The sequence below is a fragment of the Phasianus colchicus genome, chromosome 9 (assembly GCF_987193195.1).
Source record: "Phasianus colchicus chromosome 9, bPhaCol1.hap1.1, whole genome shotgun sequence".
Lineage (NCBI taxonomy): Eukaryota > Metazoa > Chordata > Aves > Galliformes > Phasianidae > Phasianus > Phasianus colchicus.
Window position 1 is genome coordinate 22,764,920 of NC_143444.1, and position 20,266 is coordinate 22,785,185.

General features: G+C 43.0%; 1 protein-coding gene across 6 annotated transcripts in view; it reads left to right on the plus strand.

Moving 5' to 3' along the window:
* ST3GAL3 (ST3 beta-galactoside alpha-2,3-sialyltransferase 3) overlaps positions 1-20,266 on the plus strand; it is a 148,064-nt gene that overhangs the window by 11,650 nt on the left and 116,148 nt on the right. For 2 of the 6 annotated variants that reach the window (XM_090146553.1, XM_031600981.2), the window contains exon 3: positions 19,689-19,736. The exons of 2 other annotated variants lie outside the window; for them this stretch is intronic. In XM_090146553.1, coding sequence (XP_090002679.1) covers positions 19,689-19,736 — 48 coding nt within the window. Of the gene's footprint in view, positions 1-660; positions 695-18,719; positions 18,799-19,688; positions 19,737-20,266 lie in introns of those variants that run through there. 2 more of the 6 variants (XM_090146557.1, XM_090146555.1) reach the window with 2 other exon arrangements.

Below are 20,266 nucleotides of genomic sequence, written 5' to 3' on the forward strand. Positions count from 1 at the left end.
TGTGTAAGATCTGTGAGTGCTGCCAGGGTTATTCAGCCTTCACTTGCACCGCATCAAAGGCACCACACTTGCTGCATTAATCTGCCTTCTTTTTAAATGGGAAAGTGTAATTTTTGCTCTCCATACTCAAACATGGGACTTGGGGAATAATGGAGCTGTTCGGGCTGCTTCAAGCATAGCAGTCACTGGTGCTCTAGGTATAATTAGAAATCTAATTACTGTGAATTTAGTTGCTAAGACTTTCCTGCCTTCTGAGGCTTGTCCCACACATTTCTGTCACGTTCTAAATAGAGCATCTGTGCTTCCCCATTGTGCTGCTGGGAAATTAGTAACGCTGCTGTTGGTTAGCACTGTTGCTGCAGTCTCTGCTTAGAAGTGCCTTATCTGAGCATTGGAAAAGCTTTTATTATTTTTAAATATGCTTCATTACAACATTAATTTCTATGTGTTTCAGAGCTGTTGTGTTCAGGTCCGGTGCTTTATTAGAAGCAGAAACGTGAGTTAATGCAGTGTAAAGATTGCAAATTGAATCGTTGCTAAAGAACTGCTAATTCTGAAGGGATTTTCTATATTTATTTCATATTCAGGGATGATTCAGATGTGGTATGAATACTTCCAAACCTTCAAAATGGGTTTGCACGTTGAGAAACAGGCTCTATTGGCGCTTAGGAGAAGATGAGAGCTACAGCACAAGGTAACATTGCTTCTCCTTGCTGCAACAAACTAGCAGAGTTAGTTTTACAATTACAGTGCATTGTATCTGTGAGAAGAGACCTCCTGGCCTGTGAATAGGTGGAGTTTCTTGGCGTAGTGACTCAAATGCTTCATTAAAGCGAGTTGAAAATAGCACAAAGGAGGATTGGGGTTTTCCTGCCCAATCCCTCCCCAGGAACTCAGGTTGATGTGCCTGCAGCTGTCAGCTCTGGTATCTCCATCATTTCTCCCCGTGTGCGCAGTGCTTTGGTTGGTGTTTTACACTTGTCTGTCCCTATAAGCGAGGATGTTTAAAGAGGCACATCGTGTCTCAGCTTCAGGAGCAACAACACTGTGATCTTTGTCTGGGGAGTTCTGATTACTGCTGAGATTTCTGGTCTGGTTTTTGTTGTCGGTAGGTGCTTTAATCTCTCAAAGACTAAATAATGTGATAGCAGAGGTAATGCAGATTGAATTCAGGATGCGTGGTGCTGGAACGCCTTCTGCCGAGCCCACGTTTAAGCAGGCCTTCCTCTGACTCGTGTCCAGGTATGCTGGGAAATTCGTTCATGTCGTAGGTGGGAACAGGAAACTGATTTGGTGAGAAGATACAGGAACTGCCTGTCCCCTCCCGCTCCAGCTCTTTAGGAAATGCCATTCTCGATCCATATCAGCACCACTTTAAAAGGTGTGCAGTCGGGCTGGGGGCCGCGGGCTCTGCGATGTGCGGTTGTGGCAGGGACCACTTGAGGGCAGCAGCTGTCTTCTGCTCTACCCTCCGTGGGACACCCCGTGCTGCCAGGAGCTGTTGCAGGTGGAGAAAATACGACTTCAAACAAAGAAAATTACAGCATTTTTCTTTCTTCTGCAGTTACCAAGTGGCATCTGGCCATTCCCTGGGTAAAAGTCAGTAAATCCTACATTAAAAACAAAACTTTTCTAGCATCATTTGTTCTTAGAGTAACTTAATTTGGAGACCAGATTAGTCAGCTCTTTATCCATTCAGGTTTTGAAAATCTGGAAGGATGGAGACCTCGCAGCCTCTCTGCGCTGCCTTATCCAGTGCCTTGCTGTCTTGACTGTGAGCTGGTTTTTCGGTATATCTGGTCAGGACTTTGATTTATGCTCATTGCCTCTCTGCCCCACTATGCAATGCTTTGGGAACCAGGCTCTGTTTTCTTGATGACCTTCTTGCAGTTCCTGCAGGGCAGCTATCTTGTCTTCCCAAAGCTTTGTCTTCTCCTAAGGCTAAGCAAAGCTCCTTCCTTTGTTGCATACATCAGCATCCAGTGGGGTGCTGCACAATCATCTGCACACCCCCCCTTGTTTGTTTGTAGTCCTCTCTAGAGATTATGTGTCATAGATGTGCTGAAGATGCAATTACAGGATGGGAAATGGTGTTGCTACCGCAAAGGCCCTTTGCTCCTGAAGGGATTCAGTCCAAAAGTGGTCACTGTTAAGGGAGTAAGGACAGGGGGATGATCCAAAAACCAGACTTCAGACAGCAAGCACCCTCTCTGGGCAATCTGTTCCATGTGCAATGCCTTCCCAGTGAAACATCTTCTCTTAATGTCCAGTCTGAACCTCGTGAGTTGGCCAAGATGACTTTTACAGGTCCCTTCCTGCTCAAAGGATTCTGTGTTTCTAAACTGTAACTTGTGGCCACTGTTACCTTTTTCCCCTGTAGGGCTCAGAGGATGAGGTGGGCACTGGGAGTGTTTTCCACGTGTCTGCTTTTATCCCTGCAAATGTAATTATATAGAAAGCGAAGTCCCAAGGGCCCTGTGAGAAGTACAGTATTCCAAGATAATCGGGGCTTTATCTTTAACTTCCAGAGCTCAACAGATGAGAAAGTTGGGGAGGAAAGGCAGTGACAGTGCAACACTATTAATTTAGTCTCCAAGTCCTTGACAAGCAGTTATTTAGCGAGCTTGGACTAACAAAGAACTATTTGGAAGAAGGGTGGATATTGCAGACTGTTGTGTGATCAGTTGTCAAGGACTGGTGTGAATATGATGGCTGCAAGCAAAGCCTTGCATGTGATAACCGCTTCCATCTGCAGAAGATAGTGCTGCTGGAAGTAGCTGGGTCGGGTGCTTACACCGCTGCATTGTGCTCCTTTCACTGCTGCCAGCTGTTCATGGCAGGCATGTCTGCATTATGACAGTGTGGGCACAGCACAGTTCAGCTGTCACAGTTTGGAGTGCTGAAAGCAAGTTTGCTCTTTACTGGTGTGACTGCAAGTTTGGGTTTGCAGCCTGCGCCAGGGGGAGAGGTGGGCAATGGCAATGTGTTGTACCTAAGAAAACGAGCACCTTCAAGGCTTCCCTTCTGTATTTGTGTTTGTTTTTTTCCACTCCTTTTCAGCACTTCTGTTGATTCTTCACTAGAATCCAACAGATTCTTCAATAAACTTCAGTGGAATAAAGTCCATCTTTCTGATCTTCTTTCTACGTCCTTCCAGTTCCAGAGTTCCAGTTCCAAGGTTCCCCATACAGCACAGCTGTTATTTGGCAAATATTTTGGGGTAGTTTATTGCCTTTATTCATCTGCTTTTTGAGTCCTTTTAGCCAACTGCTCATGGCTGTCCTTGTTTGCAGTGACCTCGCTGATAGGAGTGGTTGTCTCTTTTCCACAGCAGCTGCTTGTTGGCCTTCAAAGGTGGGATTTCTAAAGCACGCAAGCTGACGAGCCATACGAACGCCAAAATCTTCTTTCAGTAAGAGTTGAGAATGCAATATATTCCTCTTCTAAGCTGTTTTCTCTTAAAAGAACTTCTATCAGTTCCTCAGCATATGCTTTATAAAATATTTTAATTAAAAATAAAATAAAAAAAATCCTTACATTTCCTTTATCCGTATCCAGTGGGAGCTATCAGGATGAACGTTTCCAGAAGGCTTCGTTTTGCATTGATTGCTTTGTGGTTCCCTTCCTACATCCTGTGCAGTGTGAAGCCTCGACTCTGGAATGTCTGCCTGCTCCCATAAAATGTTAAGGGGAACGTGGCTATGTGCTATGGCATGGAGTATGAATGCCGTGCAGTTGCATGTTGGATGCTGTATGCTTGGACAGGATTATGATCATATGCAGGTTTGTGTATATCAGAAGTTTCATTTAGAAGACAGGAGCAAATCCAAAACCATTTCTTTTAATCTCTCTCTTCTCCATGATGCTTTCCAACCAGGCAATGATTTTGGATTTACTTGAAGGGCAGTCATAGAATCATGCAATATCCTGAGTTGGAAGGGACCCATAACAGTTTTGAAAGTGCCGAGGATTTCTGGATGAATGCAGGGCAATTGTACCATGGAGAAGTTTTGTTGCTCTGATTGTAACTGTCACAGGACTTGGGCTGAATAGAGGGAGGTGTGGCTTCTGCTACACAGCATTTATTGCTGCTCTGATGTTAAAATGAAAATAGAGGTCTTGAGCAGCAAATCTGTTTAACTGAAACCCTTCAGTTGTTTTAGTATTTCTGTTGTGTGTTTTTCTTTTCCTGGCTCTCTAGCTTGTAGCCAAGCTACCTTGCTTCACTGGCATTAGCAACAGCCTGGAGTGAGAGCTAGAACTCTGCAAGGTGGTTTTCTTTCTTATTGTCTAACAATTTAGTTACCATCTGAGATACTTGAGTAAATATTTAACTTGTAAGCTGATTGTCCTATTTTGTTTTTCTGTAGATTAATGTTTTTCACTTCTGCCAATATTTATTTTCCTGATTATCTTATCTTAAAGATTGCTATTCATGTTAGAAGCTGTGTTTCAACAATGGCCACTCAAAATATTTTCCTTTATAGGAAACTGTAGAAAATAGCCTTGGGAAGAGCTGCAGAAAGTCTTTCTCCAGGCCTCTAGAAATAATATTTTTAACATAATTTCATGCCAGCGTATGTCAGAAGTACTCTATAAAATGTGATTGAAACTTGGACAATCTATCCCAGTGCTTAATTATTCTTCCCTGTAGACAGATTTTTTCCTGACGTCTGCCCTAAATCATTTTGACTGCAATCAAGTCAATGAAAAGCTTTTGTGAATATCCTCCTCCTCTTCTCAGCATGTCTTCACGTGTTCTAGGCTGGTAGTCTTCTCTTCGGTCTTGTTTTCTTAAATTTTCTAGGCTCTGTCCTTCTCATTGCTTTTCTTCAGACATTGCAGTTTGTGAATATGTTTCTTGGAGTGTGGCACTGTGTTAGTGTTGTTTTTGGAAGTTCTGTATGTTTGAGTGGAGCAGAATATGTGGCTCGCAGTTATAATCTTGTTCACGCTTTTCAGTGCAAATGCATCAGGGTTTCAGTCTTGTGGTGCTGATTCAGATCAATTTGTCATTCTCTGTAACTCATTATAAACACCACTATAGCCCGCGTTGTGCCTACTTGCCAGGATTCAAATATTTGTATGGTTGCCCTGTTGCTGTTGCCCTGGGTTGTATTCAGCTGTGGTTCTGCTCCGATAGAAGGACATGAAACTGTTTTGATGTGTTTGGGAGGGAAAGTGAACCTGCTGGCCTCAGGGTTATGGTTGGCAGTTATCACATTCCAAACAGAAGACAAATACAAGCTTTTCAGACAGGATTAATTCATAGGGTGGGTTCTTGATATGTAATTTTAGCTGCCTAGGGTAGGATTAAGAGCTCTGATAAATTACCTCTCAGTAATGGCACAGAGTCCTTCCCAGGTGCCTCGGTCTGCCCTCGCTCTGGTTGGGTTTTGTAGCAGGAATCTTGAACCATACTCTGGTAGTGCTATTGCTGCATGCTCTGTAATTCAAAGGGAAGCAGAGGAGTCTCCAGACCAACTCCTGAAGGTTGTGAGAATCTTTAGGGCCCCGCATTAAGGGTCTCGTACTGTGTGGAGGGTGATAGCTGCTTCAAGAAAGCCTTGTTTCTTCATGATGCTGATTGATTGCTCACAAAGTAAGGGATTCTGTTTTCTGAGAGCTCTCTGTGGCTAATTAAAGTTCAAACTCAGTAAGTTCAAGGGAAAATTTTAAACTAGAAAGCTATGAGTTGATCATAAGTTGAATTCCAAAAGCCAGCTGCAGATGAAGGATTGTTCTGCATGGATCAGCCGTTCCTCAGTAGTGAGAGGGTTTCTTCTCATCTTGATATTGAGGGATTTTATTTTTTCTGAAGGCAAGTGGTGTGTAGTTCTGGATCACACATGAGCACTTATATCCACAGTTCCATGTTGAGATACTGACTGTAACCTCACCATCTGGTTGAAGCGCTCATCACTTTTGTGTTTTTTCCTTCTCGCTGCCTGTTTATCCAAACATTCCATGATGGATGCCTGTGCTTCAAATCAAGTTCTGGAGCCTTTTTAGCCCTATAGCTCTGCTAAAGCCTGTGCTTGTCACATCTTCCCTTGCTTTCCAGCTGGGCACCACAAGGGCCGTGTCTCCTGAAGTTCATGGCTTGCCTTGAAGCCCCACTACAGCGGTGTTCTGTGAGCGATCCAGAAGATATTGCTGTGGTGCTGACTGGCTCTGGGCTTCTAAAAAAGATGGTGTTCAATTTTTCCATTTTTTTTTTTTAAGGCTGAAACTGTCACTTTGCCAATCACAGTAAAAGGTCTGGGGAAAAGAATTAAATGAGCATCATAACCAACCTCAAATCTGACTGTGTAGTGTAAAGAAACCAACAGACTTGAAAGTTCTCCACAGGAAGCTAGATAGCTGTTATAGCTGTGTAGGTGTTCTTGGTGGCTGCACTGGGTATCTGTGATGGTCAGAGCTGGGCTTCATCTTTTGCTATTCGACTTTATAACAGTAGAGGGTACTGTTGTTGTAAGATACAATTATTATTTATTATTTTCCAAATGTTGATATCTGAGCATGAAGCTTGGATTTATTTTTTTTTTGCTACCAATATATTGGTCATTGGAGCAGTTGATGTGCTACTACACCATGCTCTTTGGGTCACTTCTTTGTCTTCATCTCAGCCATTCATGAATTTTCCAAGTGATTTTGTGGGCAATCCCTTAATTTTGTTAGGTCAGCATGAATGTTTTCTCATTTTTGCTGCCACAAAAAGTGTTCAGAAGATGCATTTTTCTCACACAGCTTGCTTTTCTTTCAGTGCCACTCTCCTGATTTGTTCTAGATTGAGGCATTCATTACTATGGACAGCTCTACAGAGAGTTGTCCTTCTGGGCATGAGAAATAATGATGGTTTTGGGACAGAGCTGCAGTTATTCCATCTCTTTTGTTGAACAGCCTTTCTGCAATCTTTCCTCTTCTGTTTTATTTGCCACATTCTTAGGCAGTGTCTGGCCCTTGTTCACCAAGGAGTTGTGTTTTATTTGAGTGTCGACAGGTGTGCAGTTATTTAAGACCCGCTTTTAAGGAATGTTACTGCTTTGCCAGGGATCATTTGAGTTCTGTGGAAAGGACCTGAGCTTTCCAAAACTGAGTTTCTGAGGGTACAGTTACACGGGATGTTGACTTTGGTGGCAAACCTGCTGTAAGTAACAGCGTGGTTGCTTTTTTTTCTGGGAGATTCTTGGTGTTTTTTGTCTCATACTTTCTCAGTGATCTGATTTACAGCCTCCACCCTGTGAGCAGTTGTCTTGGCACAGATGTGGTGGGGAGCTGAAGTGATGTGCTGGAATGCACAGCGTGAGAATGGCCTTTATTTTGCCTTGTTGCCAAAGTACTATATAAGTACACCTTGAGGCTGGTCTTAATTTTGGATTGGAATTGGTAATGCTGATGGGAATGAAACATCTGCAGTTCGGTCACAGCCATATGCCAACTGTACCATAACTTACTTACGTTTTGGGAATCTTACTATGGGTTTATCTGTTGTTTTGCTGGTGAGAAATGCTGCTTTACACATCGTGTTTTCCACTTGTCAGAAGAGACCCCTTGTAGGTACAGATGGATCGTATGCTCCCAGATTTGTCAGCAGAGGGAGCTTAAATGAGTTTGTTTCTCAAAGTTCTTCAACTGCAGTGTAATTTCACTGGTGAAAGTCTGTATGTAGACAAGCTTGAAGTTTAATCCTAAACTCTGGAAAACTGCTCTCAATTTGTCTTCACATACATTTTGTGCGTTTCTGGGATAGTAGGATAGCTTCTGGGGAGACTTGGCCTCTGCCTGGGAGAGGGAAACAGGAGAGAAATGTCTGGCAGGGGTTGGGCTAAGATGGAGAGGGAGTAGGTAGAAAGGTGTTGGTATGCTTCTGGGCTTTGGCTATGGGAAACACTGCTAGCACTGGTTATAAACAGGTTTTGAAATATCACTTATATTCTTTGAGCTTCAGCCCTAGCCCTTGTATTTATGGCTTGCATTGAGCCAGCATTCTCTGTCCAACTGACGGCGTGGCAGGCAGTGTCAGCCAGCTGCAAGGCAGCGGGAGACCAAAGGGAACAGCCTTCTGGCAGCTGGACCTTTCAGCCTTGGGATGGCTCAAAGGAAGAGGCACAGGGGATGTGTTCAAGGCTGTTAGCTTGGGTCTGGGCCTTCTGTGTCATCGCTGGTTGATTATGCGAGTAGTAAAGATGCACATGACTAAGATTCGCCTGATTCCCCTTCGCTCAAGGCTAACAACCCCAGCTCTCAGCCTCCCCTCCCATGGTAGATGCTCCAATTCCTTAATCACCTTAGTTAATTGCAGTGTGCCTCTGGCAGTGGGAAGTCCATTGCTGGTCCCAGTGCCCAATTGGGCTCAGAGGGATCCCCTTGAACGGCTGTGGGGCTCTGCTGTAAGGATTTGGTGATGGCTCGTGTTCCGCGAGTTGTCTGCCAGGACCCCCAGGTCCTTATCTGTGAAGCTGATGGGGTAGCACTCTGTGCTGGTGCATAGGGTTATTCCTCCCTGAGAGCAGGACTTTGCATTTCCCTTTGCTGAATTTCATGAGACTTCTGTCTGTCTGTTTCTCCAGGCCCTCTTTTCATTTATTTGTTTATTTTGCCAGCAGGTCCATACTTTCCTTACTCTTCCTTTTGTGGCTAACATACCTGTGAATGGGACTATTCAAAGCAGGTCCCTGAGCAGGCTGAAATCTTCTTTCCTAACTGATGTTTACTGATGCATATGTTTCTAATGCACGCTGGGGTTATGTACTTGTGCTGTTGCTGATGCTGTTGGTCTCTTTGATTCTCATTTCCCTAGTAAAACCTCCTTCTAGTTAGGTGTCATTTAACTGAGACCCACTGCCATCCCCTTATGGATGGGGATTTAAGCCTGGCAATTGGGCTTAAATTTGCACAGTGCAGCCATGCAGCTGGTTGTGCTGAGGTCACAGTGTAACCCAAAACACTCCTTCATGGTAAAGCTATCCTATGTGTATCCAGAAAAGAAAAACTGGCTCAGAGGATTTGCTGCACAGCTAGCCTAGGAATTATATAGGCTATTGTGTTCCTGCTGCTCCAAAACGTGTTCAATATCCACATTAATAAGTTTTATGTAGCATGGGTGTGCCCAAGGCATTGCAGGAGTCTGGCAAGGGATCCAGCTGCCTTTTCAGAAGTGATTTTTCTCAGTGGAGTTAGACCTTTCCTCACATGCTGTCTTCTCATACAGCTACCTGTAGGCAGTGGTGGTGCTGGCTGGTAGCTCAGGGGAATGCATGTACTGTACTTCGGTGCTGGACCTCAGGCATTGCAGAATGACATTGCAGTTGGTGTTCCTGGTCAGCACAGCTGGTGAAATGTTGGCAGAAATACTTGCCAAGCGATTTGAGAAGGCTCTGCTGGCTGTAAGTTACGGCCACCAAATTAGCTTAATTAAAGCCAGCTGTGGGAAAGTGGCCTGCTGCAACTGATAAATCTCATTTCCTTCTCTCGCATGTCAGTGGGCCTGGAGCTGGTGATAACTGCCTGCTTGGATGCAGGGAGGATCATAAGGTGGTTGCAGTTCCCTTCCAGATGTGCAATTTTGAAGTTGGCCTTTAATCCTGCTTTTGGCTCACGTTTCTCCATGTGGAGACCTTGGCCTCAGCATGCTGGGGTTTTGTGTCACGCTGAATAGCATCTATGATGGCTGGGTTGCCATTATTTGGTTTGGTTTGGGAGAATTAACAGGCTTGTTTGTTTTAGTATGGTTGAGAAAGAATGTCAAGGTTATCCAGACTGGGAAAGATGTTCTTTTATTGAAAGTTTCAAAATGTCACAAAACCAAAAAAAGCCGCATCCCCCACACCTCAGCCTCAGACTTTGCAAACCACCAGCTGAAGCCATGTGGGAGCACACTGTTTTCTCCCAGAGATCAGCGATCCTTCGCATTCGGTGAGCTGGTGCCTCTGGCTTTGCAGTAGCCTGTACTCGCAGGACGTTCTACTCACTGCTCTCCTATCATCTCTTCATTTGTGCAGGCAATTTCGGTCAAACCTGTGCCCAAAACGTTGCCCATACAGATTGCTTGTCACACACCAAGAGGCTGTGCTCCATTTCTGATTGGATCCCAGACCTGCCGACGTGGAGCTGTTACTTTGCCACTCAAGTGAAGGTGTGGAGGAGGAACAGCTGCTTTAAAATGAAGCCAATAAAATGACTGTTGCCATTTATGAGGAGTTCTGCTAGTGAAGTAATCCAGGAATGGCGAAACTCTAAAATTTGTGAATCCCAGTGAGCCCATGAAATCCTGGCTGGGAGCACACGTCAGCAGGTGGCTGGAAATGCTTGTAGGAATGGGAAGGCAGGTCTGCCTGAGCGTACAGTGGGTATCCTTTGTGGAAACTGAGTTTGTATCAGATGGAGTCGCAGCTGGCAGCAATCAGTTGCTGCAAGTTGTAGCTTTTGGTGAGGTTGGCAGTTTCACATGCACTTTGTCAAAATCAATTGATGTCTCAGCTCTGCTGGATGCTGAGTACTGTTCTAAAACGAGCTGCTCCTTCGCTTTGATAGATTGATTAAAGCAATGCTTTGATCTGGGGTGTGGGATTTTGTTGTATGGGTTTTTTTTTTTGTGGTTTTTGTTGTTGTTGTTTTGCTGGCATAGTGTGTCTAGAGAGCTCCATTCTGGAGGTGCCTGAGACCAGATTGATTGGAGCCCGGGCAGCCTGAGCTGGTGAAGAGATTGGAATGGTTGGGCTTTAAAGGTCCCTTCCGACCTTTCCCATTCTATGATTCTATGAGATAATTCTTCCAGAGATGCTGGAAGTCCAATGGAAGTCCAGGTGGCCACCCAAAAGGGCAAGGTTAATATGGGTGTTTGAGGTTCACACACCGAATCGTTGCATTCTGATGATTCAGAGCTTAAAGTTTCTCCTGCTTATTTGAGAGAGATGTGAAGAAAAATGTGTGAGCAGGTGTTTGACTTCACAAACTTGTGAAATCAAGTTAGGTGCTCAGAAGTTTAATTCCAGTGATCTTAGTCTGGAACCGATGTTTCTTACAGCTTAACCTTCTGGGTTAAATCTGTTTTCTCAGTGGGTTTTTCTGCCAAGTCTTAAATTAAAGGGACTCGTTGTATTTTTATATGTGGTGTGATAGGAAGAGCACTTTTCCTTTAGATAATCTCCAGCTGCATTGTCCAGAGTCCCATCGGTGTGATGATCCGCTTCCTCTTGTGTGCTGCTGTTTGAATCACGTCTCACTGTCCTGCTGTTTCTGCATGTGAAAGTGACCTTCTGTTTTTCCATCTCTGGGTTGTTATTCCTCTGTTTTGATGAAGCAAATAATTTCCTCAAATGCTTTTGTAAAAAAATAAAGTAAAATAGTAGGAAATAATAGGAAATGAAAATCTGTGTGTGCAGTTTTTTCGGCTCAGGACAGCACACAGCGTTTGGGTACAGGTGTTGAATGCACTGAGCAGATTGTGATCGTGGATCTGCATAGTGAGAGAAGCCCATGTCACCCAAGGTGCTCCTCAAAGTGTCTGGCTTTGGAAGAACACATGCTCAGTATCTCTTTGTATATGGCAATTACCTATAAAATCATTTACTGTATTGGACCTATCAAATCTTATTAGTGTGTGTTTTGGAAGCTGAATGAGTTTTAGGATTTGATGGGTCAGAAACCTCCTCAGATTTTGGAATGAAGTGGGGGAAAAAAAAATCAATCCCTTCCTGCTTCCAAACTGCCAAAAAAAAAAAAGTGGTGAAAAATGAATCCAACATTTCTCTCTGTTCAGCATCACCTTTCATGTGGATAAATGGCTTGGTCTGTCCCTGTAAGTCGAACGTTGCCCTTTTCTGGCAAAGATGCCTATAAAGAGCTCATGTTCAGGAGTTGTTTTACACCCATACACTTCCCCTTCCTGCAGTGAGCAGACATGGGAGGCGAGAGGTGTCCCTGTAAAGCTGTCCATAGGAACCTGCTGGCAGTTGTTCTGGCAGCAGGGCCAGATGTTGTCTGCTTTAAGGCTTTGGGAGGCTCTCAGCCACTGGCTCGCTATGCAAAGCAGTAGATCACTTTCAAACAAACTGAGGAATGCGAGTTTCCTGATGGAACTATTTATATTTCTGGAGCCCTGGTTATTGCTTTTGAGGAAGGAGAGGTTTCTGGGAGATAGCTCGGAAAAGCCGACGTACAGAAAAGTTTTATCCATAGCAGGGATGGGGAGGAAAAAACGGTATAACGGCTCCAGTAGACATTAAAACAAGAGTGAGTAGAGCATCAGAATAGTTGTTGTCCTAATTGCCGTTGATGGCATGTAAGTATTCTGTATGTAAAACAGTGAGGATGTGCAGCAGCCTTCCTGAGCTCTTTGATAGCTGCGTGGCTGTTCACCAGTGTCAGACACTGTCATTAGCACAATTACAGGACTGTGCTTTGAGGTTATATCTCCGTGTAAATAACTAATGGAAATAATTTACTCTTGTACTGTATCCAGCTCCGAATGTTTTCTGTTTGCTGATATCAAAGGTACCAACAGGAATTTAGACTGCACTACGAAAGCACAGAATTAACTTCCTCGTGCCAGCGCTGTGCAGTAAGCTTCTAATCAACACATTTTAGTGCGTTTATTTTTAGTTGGAAGCTGAATTTTTTTTTTTCTTATGGACAAATCTAAGGATAATTTGCTTATTTCATAGTTTCAAGCATGTAGTAAAAAGTAATTATACTTGAATATCTTCTCAGGTTTTCTGTATGGAAATTGTTCAGTAGTCCAAAAGTAATTATGTGAAAATTATAGGTGCAAGCACTAAGCAAGAAAACTGAAGGGAGCTTGCTGTTTACATTTTTCTAATGATGGCAAGAAATAGATATTAACTTAAAATTATCTTAAAAGAATACTTATTTTTCCAGCAGTGATGTCATCATTTTTGATTTACTTCTGATTTCAGTAGTTTTCTGCTGTAAGACGTTTCAGTGGCTTAATTGGTCTGTTATTGAAATGTACTTAACAGTTGGATCCAGCAGTAGCACACAGGGAAATCTAAATGCTATTTCCCCGGTGCCCCTTGATATGTCCCTCACGTACCAGTGTACCAGTTGGCTCTTAATTTTAATTGTAGAAACACTTTAAGTGTTGTTTTGTTCCTAAGATTATCCCAGAGATGACAGTGAACCTGTTAAAATGAATGCAAGGAGGAATTTACGACTCGGAGGTATCAGATGGAGATGCGTGTGCTGAAGAAGATAAGTGTTCTGAATCTAAGGGAAGTGCTTTGAATTTGAGTGCGCAAGTTCTCTTATTTCTTGATTCCTAATAAAAACAGAGATTCACTGAGAGACAAAACCAACTTCCCTTTGTATTGCCCTGATTGAAGTCTGGTGCTACCATGGATGCTGATGAAAACATTACTGTGCTGAGCTGGGGCTGTGTTCTTGAGCCACATTCTCACACTTGGTCCTGTGTACTTCCCTAACTCCCAGTATCTGTTTTCTGTCTTGCACGTGCCTCATAAGTATAAAAGAGAGAGGTCTTAACTGTCTTGTAATTCGTTGCATGTTCTGCTATGGAATTTGGGTGTCTGAGTCACTTCTTGGTGCTACAGTAAATATCAAAGCCCGAGTATGAGACTTGGCTTTGGGTAACACAATAAAACTTTGAGCTCCTTAAAATGCTGGGAATCTGTCTGGGATTCACTGAAGGATTTCTCTCTGTCGAGAGAAAGAAACTCCTAAAATGCCAACTTTATTGGTTAGGCCTGTTTGTTTTCTTGACGTTTTACAGCAGATCTGAATCCAGTCTCCAGTTGTGTTCCTCCAAGCCAAGTAGAATTTCTTGGAACTTCTGCAGCATGTTAGTCTTCCCTTCTCCTCTACATGTGGGGACTCTACACCCATCTCTGTTGGGAAGGGCAGGGAGCCAGGACAGATCCCAAGGAGCTGTGAATCCCTGATGCTTGTAGCAGAGCACCACATTGTCCACATGCCCAGGTTTTATTGGTCATGGCGATGCAAAGTTATGTGATGGAGCCAAACAAATGCTGCTTTTGTGAGCAAAACACATCAGCACTTCCTGCTGTCAAGCTTACTTGGGCACGACTGCATACAATAGCAGTGTAATATCCTTATGAAGTGTTGGCCAGCTGGCGCAGGACATCTTTTCATTCACTTCATTCATGGCAGAATAAAGAAAATTGACATACTCGGGACGTTAGAAAAATACATCTGTTTGGAACATGAGCGTTGTTTCTTGCTTAGTTAATTTGCCACTTCATTACAGCCCTCCTGACAGAAGAGAAGCGATGTGCACAACAAGTGTAAGAGCTGGCCCAGCTCCATGAGACCCATGGAAGAGCTTACTGTATCTTCAAGTGCTGCCTCACTGAGCCGTACCTTTGATTCAGCAAGGAAGCACTGATAGCTGGTGGAGGGCCACTTTGTAGCTTACCAAGTAACTGGTAGATCTCCATGCTGCCTGGGAGGCAAGTGATAATACTTAACAATATCTGCTGCTAAGTTTTCATATCCATAGCTTTCAAGCCTTTGGTCTTTGCACAAAAAGCAGATGGTTTGTTTTTACAGATGAGAAGCACTTGCATCCCAGGATTGTACAGGCACAGCGAGGTTACCCATGCTGGCTGTACTTCAGCCTGGCTGGGAGTTCACAGTGGTTGTGTCTGTGCTGCCTGTGAGCTGGGTCCCCCTCGTGTCCTGTTTCTGTGCCTGCTATGGTATAATGAAATAATTATAGTAGTTCTTAAAATAGGGTGAGTCTTTCCCTCTAGTTATGTTGTGGGAATTTAGCACTAGTCTGCTCCTCCATCTCTGTACCAGGGCATACAGGCATCAAATTTACTGTAATAGAATCAGGGCTGCAGTGCAGTCTCATTTTAAGCCACTTTATTAAAGTAGAAAATCCAGACTTTATTGCAAATGTTCTTTATAATCAGATGTTTCCTGTTCCTGAAGATAAGTCCTGTTGCAGAGTAACTATTCCACTCCCACAAAGGGAATAAGTTTGAACTCTGATCTCAGGGCTCCATCAGTTGGGGATGGCACTGGGTTGAAATTGTTCATGGCTTGGTGCAAAAATCTGCAGCCCTTGCACTGGCTGAGTATCTTGTCCTGATATATCTAATTGTAGATACTGAAAAAAGTATCTACAATTGAAATTGTTGGGCACAAGCAACATGCTGGGAATTATGACTTCTGTGGTCTGTTAGTATGGGAACACAGTGCTTGTATAGGAGCTGAACACAGGGGGTGTCAGAATGACTGACTGGGTTTTTGGGCATGGGCAGCTGAGAGCATGCTTGGGGCTGTGGTCTTAGAGGTGCTCCAGTGGCAGTGTAATTAGGACAGAGCCCTCTCAGAGCATTTGGAAAAAGGTGGAAAGGTGAAATTCAGTTGAAGTAGAATACTTTATAAATTGATAGAATGGCATTTATCATTAGACTGAAAACCTGACTTAGCCCTTTTCTATATCTGCCTTTAAAGTATGAAATGAAGGATTAGGAATAGAGGTATAATCTCTCTGGTAAAGTTCAAGCGGTGTTGTAACAAGGAGAAAATAATCTATGAAGTGTTTCTTCTTATGTTTGGGAAACCAGAGGAACATACATGTCATCTGTTTAAAACAGAAAAATTTATACCAGTTGTCCTTTCTGTTTTACGGCCTGCCTCTACATTTATATCTTCCTAATTGGGTGTTTAGATATGGTTTGGTTGTTGTTCTTGTTTTGCTTAATAGTCGTGTACTGCACAGGTTTTCTTTTTACACTGGTATTTTGTTTTGAACAGGAGGTGGTCTGAGACAGGTCCTCTGCCCAATGCATCCCCACAGTAATTTGTGCTCTGAGACTGGCACTGCAGTTTTGAGCTTTGTTTTCTGAATAGGCAAAATATAACAATATGTTTCTTTTTTACTGACATTTTTTATCATGAAGTTATGGAGAGTTTTGTGCCTTAAGCATAGGAATCTATCGTATGCTGTGTGATAGAAAATTGATCTCAAATAGGAAATAAATTGTGAAGGTTAATAGGCTGTCTGTTCCTATCCTTTTCAGTGCTCACTTGAGAGAGCTGAATGACAGACTGTTCTCAAATTAGTCTTCTAATTCCATGGTAAAAAAAAAAAAAAAAAAAAAAAAAAAAGCAGCACAACATTCTTTCTTTTCATTCTTAAATAAAATTTTTATTCTTTAATGTTGTTACTGCAGTCGCCACCCCCAGTGCAGGTGATGGAGCTCTGCAGGATATCTGGTCTCAGGTCAAGCTCTGGAGGTAGAAATTACATTGCATGTGATTAACTACAAGCTGCAGTTCTATAAGAGTCTGTTAAAGTATCTGGAAAGCAGAGACAGGGAATGAGAAACCAAGCAGTGAGCATGCATACAAGAGAGCAGCACAGACCTCAGAGCTGTGTGAGGGGATGTGCCAAATTGCAGCCTTATGTTGCGAGGTATTATTGTATTATTCCCTGTTTGGCTTGGGCTGTGGAGCATATTACTGTAATGCTATGTGATATTGAGGCTGTGTTAAGCCTTTGTTATTAAACTCTTATGACTCCTTTGGGACTAATGGTTTGTGGTTTCTCAGGACCACTTCCAAAGCAGTGCACAACCTTTCTTGCTCATTTGTTGTTGTTTTTTTTCTTTTTTTTCAGCCAGGGAAGTCAGTTTATTGCTGAAGTCTGGAGATGGTTTGTTGTTTTTTTGTTTGGTTTTATTTAATTAAAAAAAAAATCGAAAAGAAGGATGACAGAATTTATTGGTTCAACTTCTTTGGTTTCCAATAGGATGAGACAGTTATGTTTTCTGGCATCTCCTACAAACCCTACCATTTGTTGGTCAGGGTCATAACTCTTACGAAGACTCAGATCTTCATTTATTTTCCTTTCATTGCAGACAAAGCTGTTCAGAGACTGCAGTGGTAGAAGGCGCTGTGAGGAATAGTAGTAGATGGTTATGTCATGTTCAGAAATGCCTGGGCCTGAGGGACCAGTCTGCAGCAAGTTGAGTGATTTCTTCTGACTCTCTGAGGATGGGACTGTGGCATGGAGTTATCCAGGCTGTGGGAAGGCTCGCGTTTAATTAAATGAGGGATTTGCAGGAGGTATAGAATGATGAATTTGTTAAGGTTGGAAAGACCACTAAGATCATCTAGTCCAACAGCCAACCCATCCCCACAGTGCCCACCAGGATAGAGGATGCTGGGCTGGAAACGGGGTGTGTGTGTGTGGAGGAGAGATGAGGATCAGGGACTTCTGAAGACCAGTCCTTTCCCAGAAATGCAATCAATCCTGTACCTGAGTGACTTACTGGGCCTGCATGGTAGCTGTGCTTAAGTACAGCAATGTATAGATCCATCTCAAAGTTGTAGGATTTTCTTGACTTCAGGACAGGGCTGTGCAAATGCAGTTGTGTTCCTTCAAAGGCGAGTCTAGAGGATTGCTGGAACAGAGTTAAGTTTGTTCCTGGAGCAGAGTTGAGTCTTTGCAGTTTGTCTTGGAGCTTCTTTCTCCCAAACTGAGCTGAATCCTTGTGTTTCAGCCCTCCTGGAATTGGGGCTTGCTGGCTCTTCTTGGCCTCAGGGTGACCCAAGGCTGATGGGGTTTCAGATGTTGTTATTCCTGGCACTGAGTGCCCTCTGTTTCTCCTGATGGACTGGATCAGATCCAGGATGACATTTGGTTTGGTGCCGTATCTTGATTTTTGGTTTGTATGTTTGTTTTTGCTTTTATTCTTTTTTTAAACTGCTGTATCCAGTGAAAAAAGATGGTGGGTAACATGAAAACAGATGTGAAAGCTTGGCATTATGGCACACACAGCCCTAAGCTGTGCATTATTGCAGAGTTGTGGTGACACATGATGGCTTTCTGAGCCCTCTGCACTTTTATAGTTTCTCCCCTTTAGAAGCATTAGTGCCAGAAATAAACATGGTGCTTTAATAAAGATCTGTGGTTTTTGAAATCACTGTCATTGCAGGGAGCTGACCCCAGTGCAGGCTCAGCTCTGTCAGTTTGGTGTCAAAACTGGGAACCTAATGGTCTCACGGAGGGCTGAACTGGAAAAGGGAGCTTGCACACTTACTGCTTGTCGTTCTTTTTGCTTGAAGAAGGGTGATAATGTTCTCAGTGAAGGGACTGAAACATTATACCATTTCTGCAGGTGGCAAGAATTACATTAATTTGGTGCTTGCAATGCTTTTCAGCTGTTCTTAGATAAGACCTAATATTTAGTGCCCGAAATATATATTGGGGAAAATGAGTGATGTTTAAGATTGGCATAAGCTACAAAGCAATATTTTATGTTGATAAAAATTTCAACAGTTTTTTACAAGTAGAGCCCCACAGAGATACTTCAGAATTAATTGATGGCAGATGAATTTAACACAGTTAAAGTGAATTAAACCCCTCGCTATTTAGAATAATATAAAAATGTCTGAGTTTTACTCCCAAAAGAGGAAATGCAGTTGTTAAGTCCAGATGGATTTTTATTTTTATTGGAACAAGTTTTGAGACTAGTAATCTTTTTTTTTTTTTCCACTATTTTTTCAAAACATTACTACCACATTGTTGGATCTGGGACAGAGCAGACCTAGTTTTCTACGATTATTAATTCTTTAAGTAGTTTTAAAACCAGTTAGATGAATGGTTTGACTATATTGATTTTTTTAAAAGCTTTCTTATTAGCACTTTCTTATTACATTTCTAAGATTTGGAAAATAAGTGCACGGATGATATGACACAGAAAACCCAGTGGGATGGGTCAAATTACTTTCAATTGAGGTGGGTAACTGTCCGTGCCTGTGACTGTCGCCTGCCCAAATGTAAGCGATGCAGTCGAGCCCCACCTCTTTTTGGCACAGGGACTCTGCTCCTGATGCTGATTTTTGCCTTGTGCTAAGGGCTTACATGGAGCCCACTGCTATGATGCTGCAAGTGACGTGATCAGGTGATCTCCTCTGAGGCTTAAATTGCAAATAAACTTCGAGGAATTCAGTCCATTCACTTAGAACCGCCTCTCGCCTTCAGCTACAGTCACACGATCCATCACGTGAACCAATGGCTGAAAGTCATCATCGCCCACTGATGAGCTATAGCTGACATTGTGGCTGTGATTAGTATCTGATGTGAACCCCACGTGGCACAATAAATGGCATCAAGCAGAGGCTATATCTGCTAGGCACTTGGCACCCTTCCTGCAAACACTGCAAAGGTGAAGGGTGAGGAATTGAAATGTGTTCAGATGGGAGTCGCTAGCTCAGTTAAGAATGTGGGAAGCAAGCTTTGTGGTGAGGATGGAACAAACACAAAACACTTGGTTAGGAAACAGCATCAGGGGGAAGAGCTAATCTTAATAAAGAAGTGCCTAAATGGGGACAAAAAAATGATAATATATTTGGTAAGGACTCTGCAGTCAAACAAAAGTGTTATGGTTCAGTTCTGGCAAGGTCAACCAAACATTGAAAATAAAATTGCGTCTAAGTGAATAAGTTGTAGCTACTTTGTTGGGTAATGACTTCATCGTTTGTTGCATTTTCCAGTGTTCTGCCATTGCTAGATGACTGCTGGTTGGCTGGCTGGTGAAGTTTTTCTGTTTCCTCGTGCAATGAAGCATAAGGGCATATTAAAGAAAAATAGCAAAAAAAAAAAAAAATTACAGCAAGAAATGATACTAAGGAAAAGGGGAAAATGAACTTGTACTCTTGTGTTACAGATTCAGTGGTTCTTTCCTTTGACTCCGTTGGACATACGATAGGCTCAGGTACAACATTGCCTTCTTCTCTCTCTCCCACCTCATGACGAGGCTTCTGTTTGATAGGACACGGTAGCCATGTTGGGAGGCAGGTAACCCACAGTGGATAAATAGGTCCTCGAGGAAGTTTTAACTTAGTCCTAGTGTGAGACAAGGGCTAACGTGTCTGACCACTTCCATTGCCCAGCTAGGAAGATGACCTGGCCGCGTTACGTGCGTTAGTGCTGCTTTTCTTATGTGAAAGGCATGAGGATGATGTCACCTGCCAGCTGAAGAAAAACTGTTCCAGCTACTGGGAGAGTTTCTCAGTTAAATAAACAGTTGAGTTATTTGGGGAAAGAAATCAGGAATGCTTCCAGGAAGGAGAAAGCAAAAGAGTTGTAGCTCAACAAACAGGGCTGGAAACTTTTTTTTTGGTTGGAGGATGACCAGCATTATCAAATCCCAGGGCAAATTCTGCCTGATCTTATTTCTTTTGGAACCCGAGCATGACCTTCAATTCAGCTGAATCAGAAATGAAAAATTCTTTTGTGTTGGAG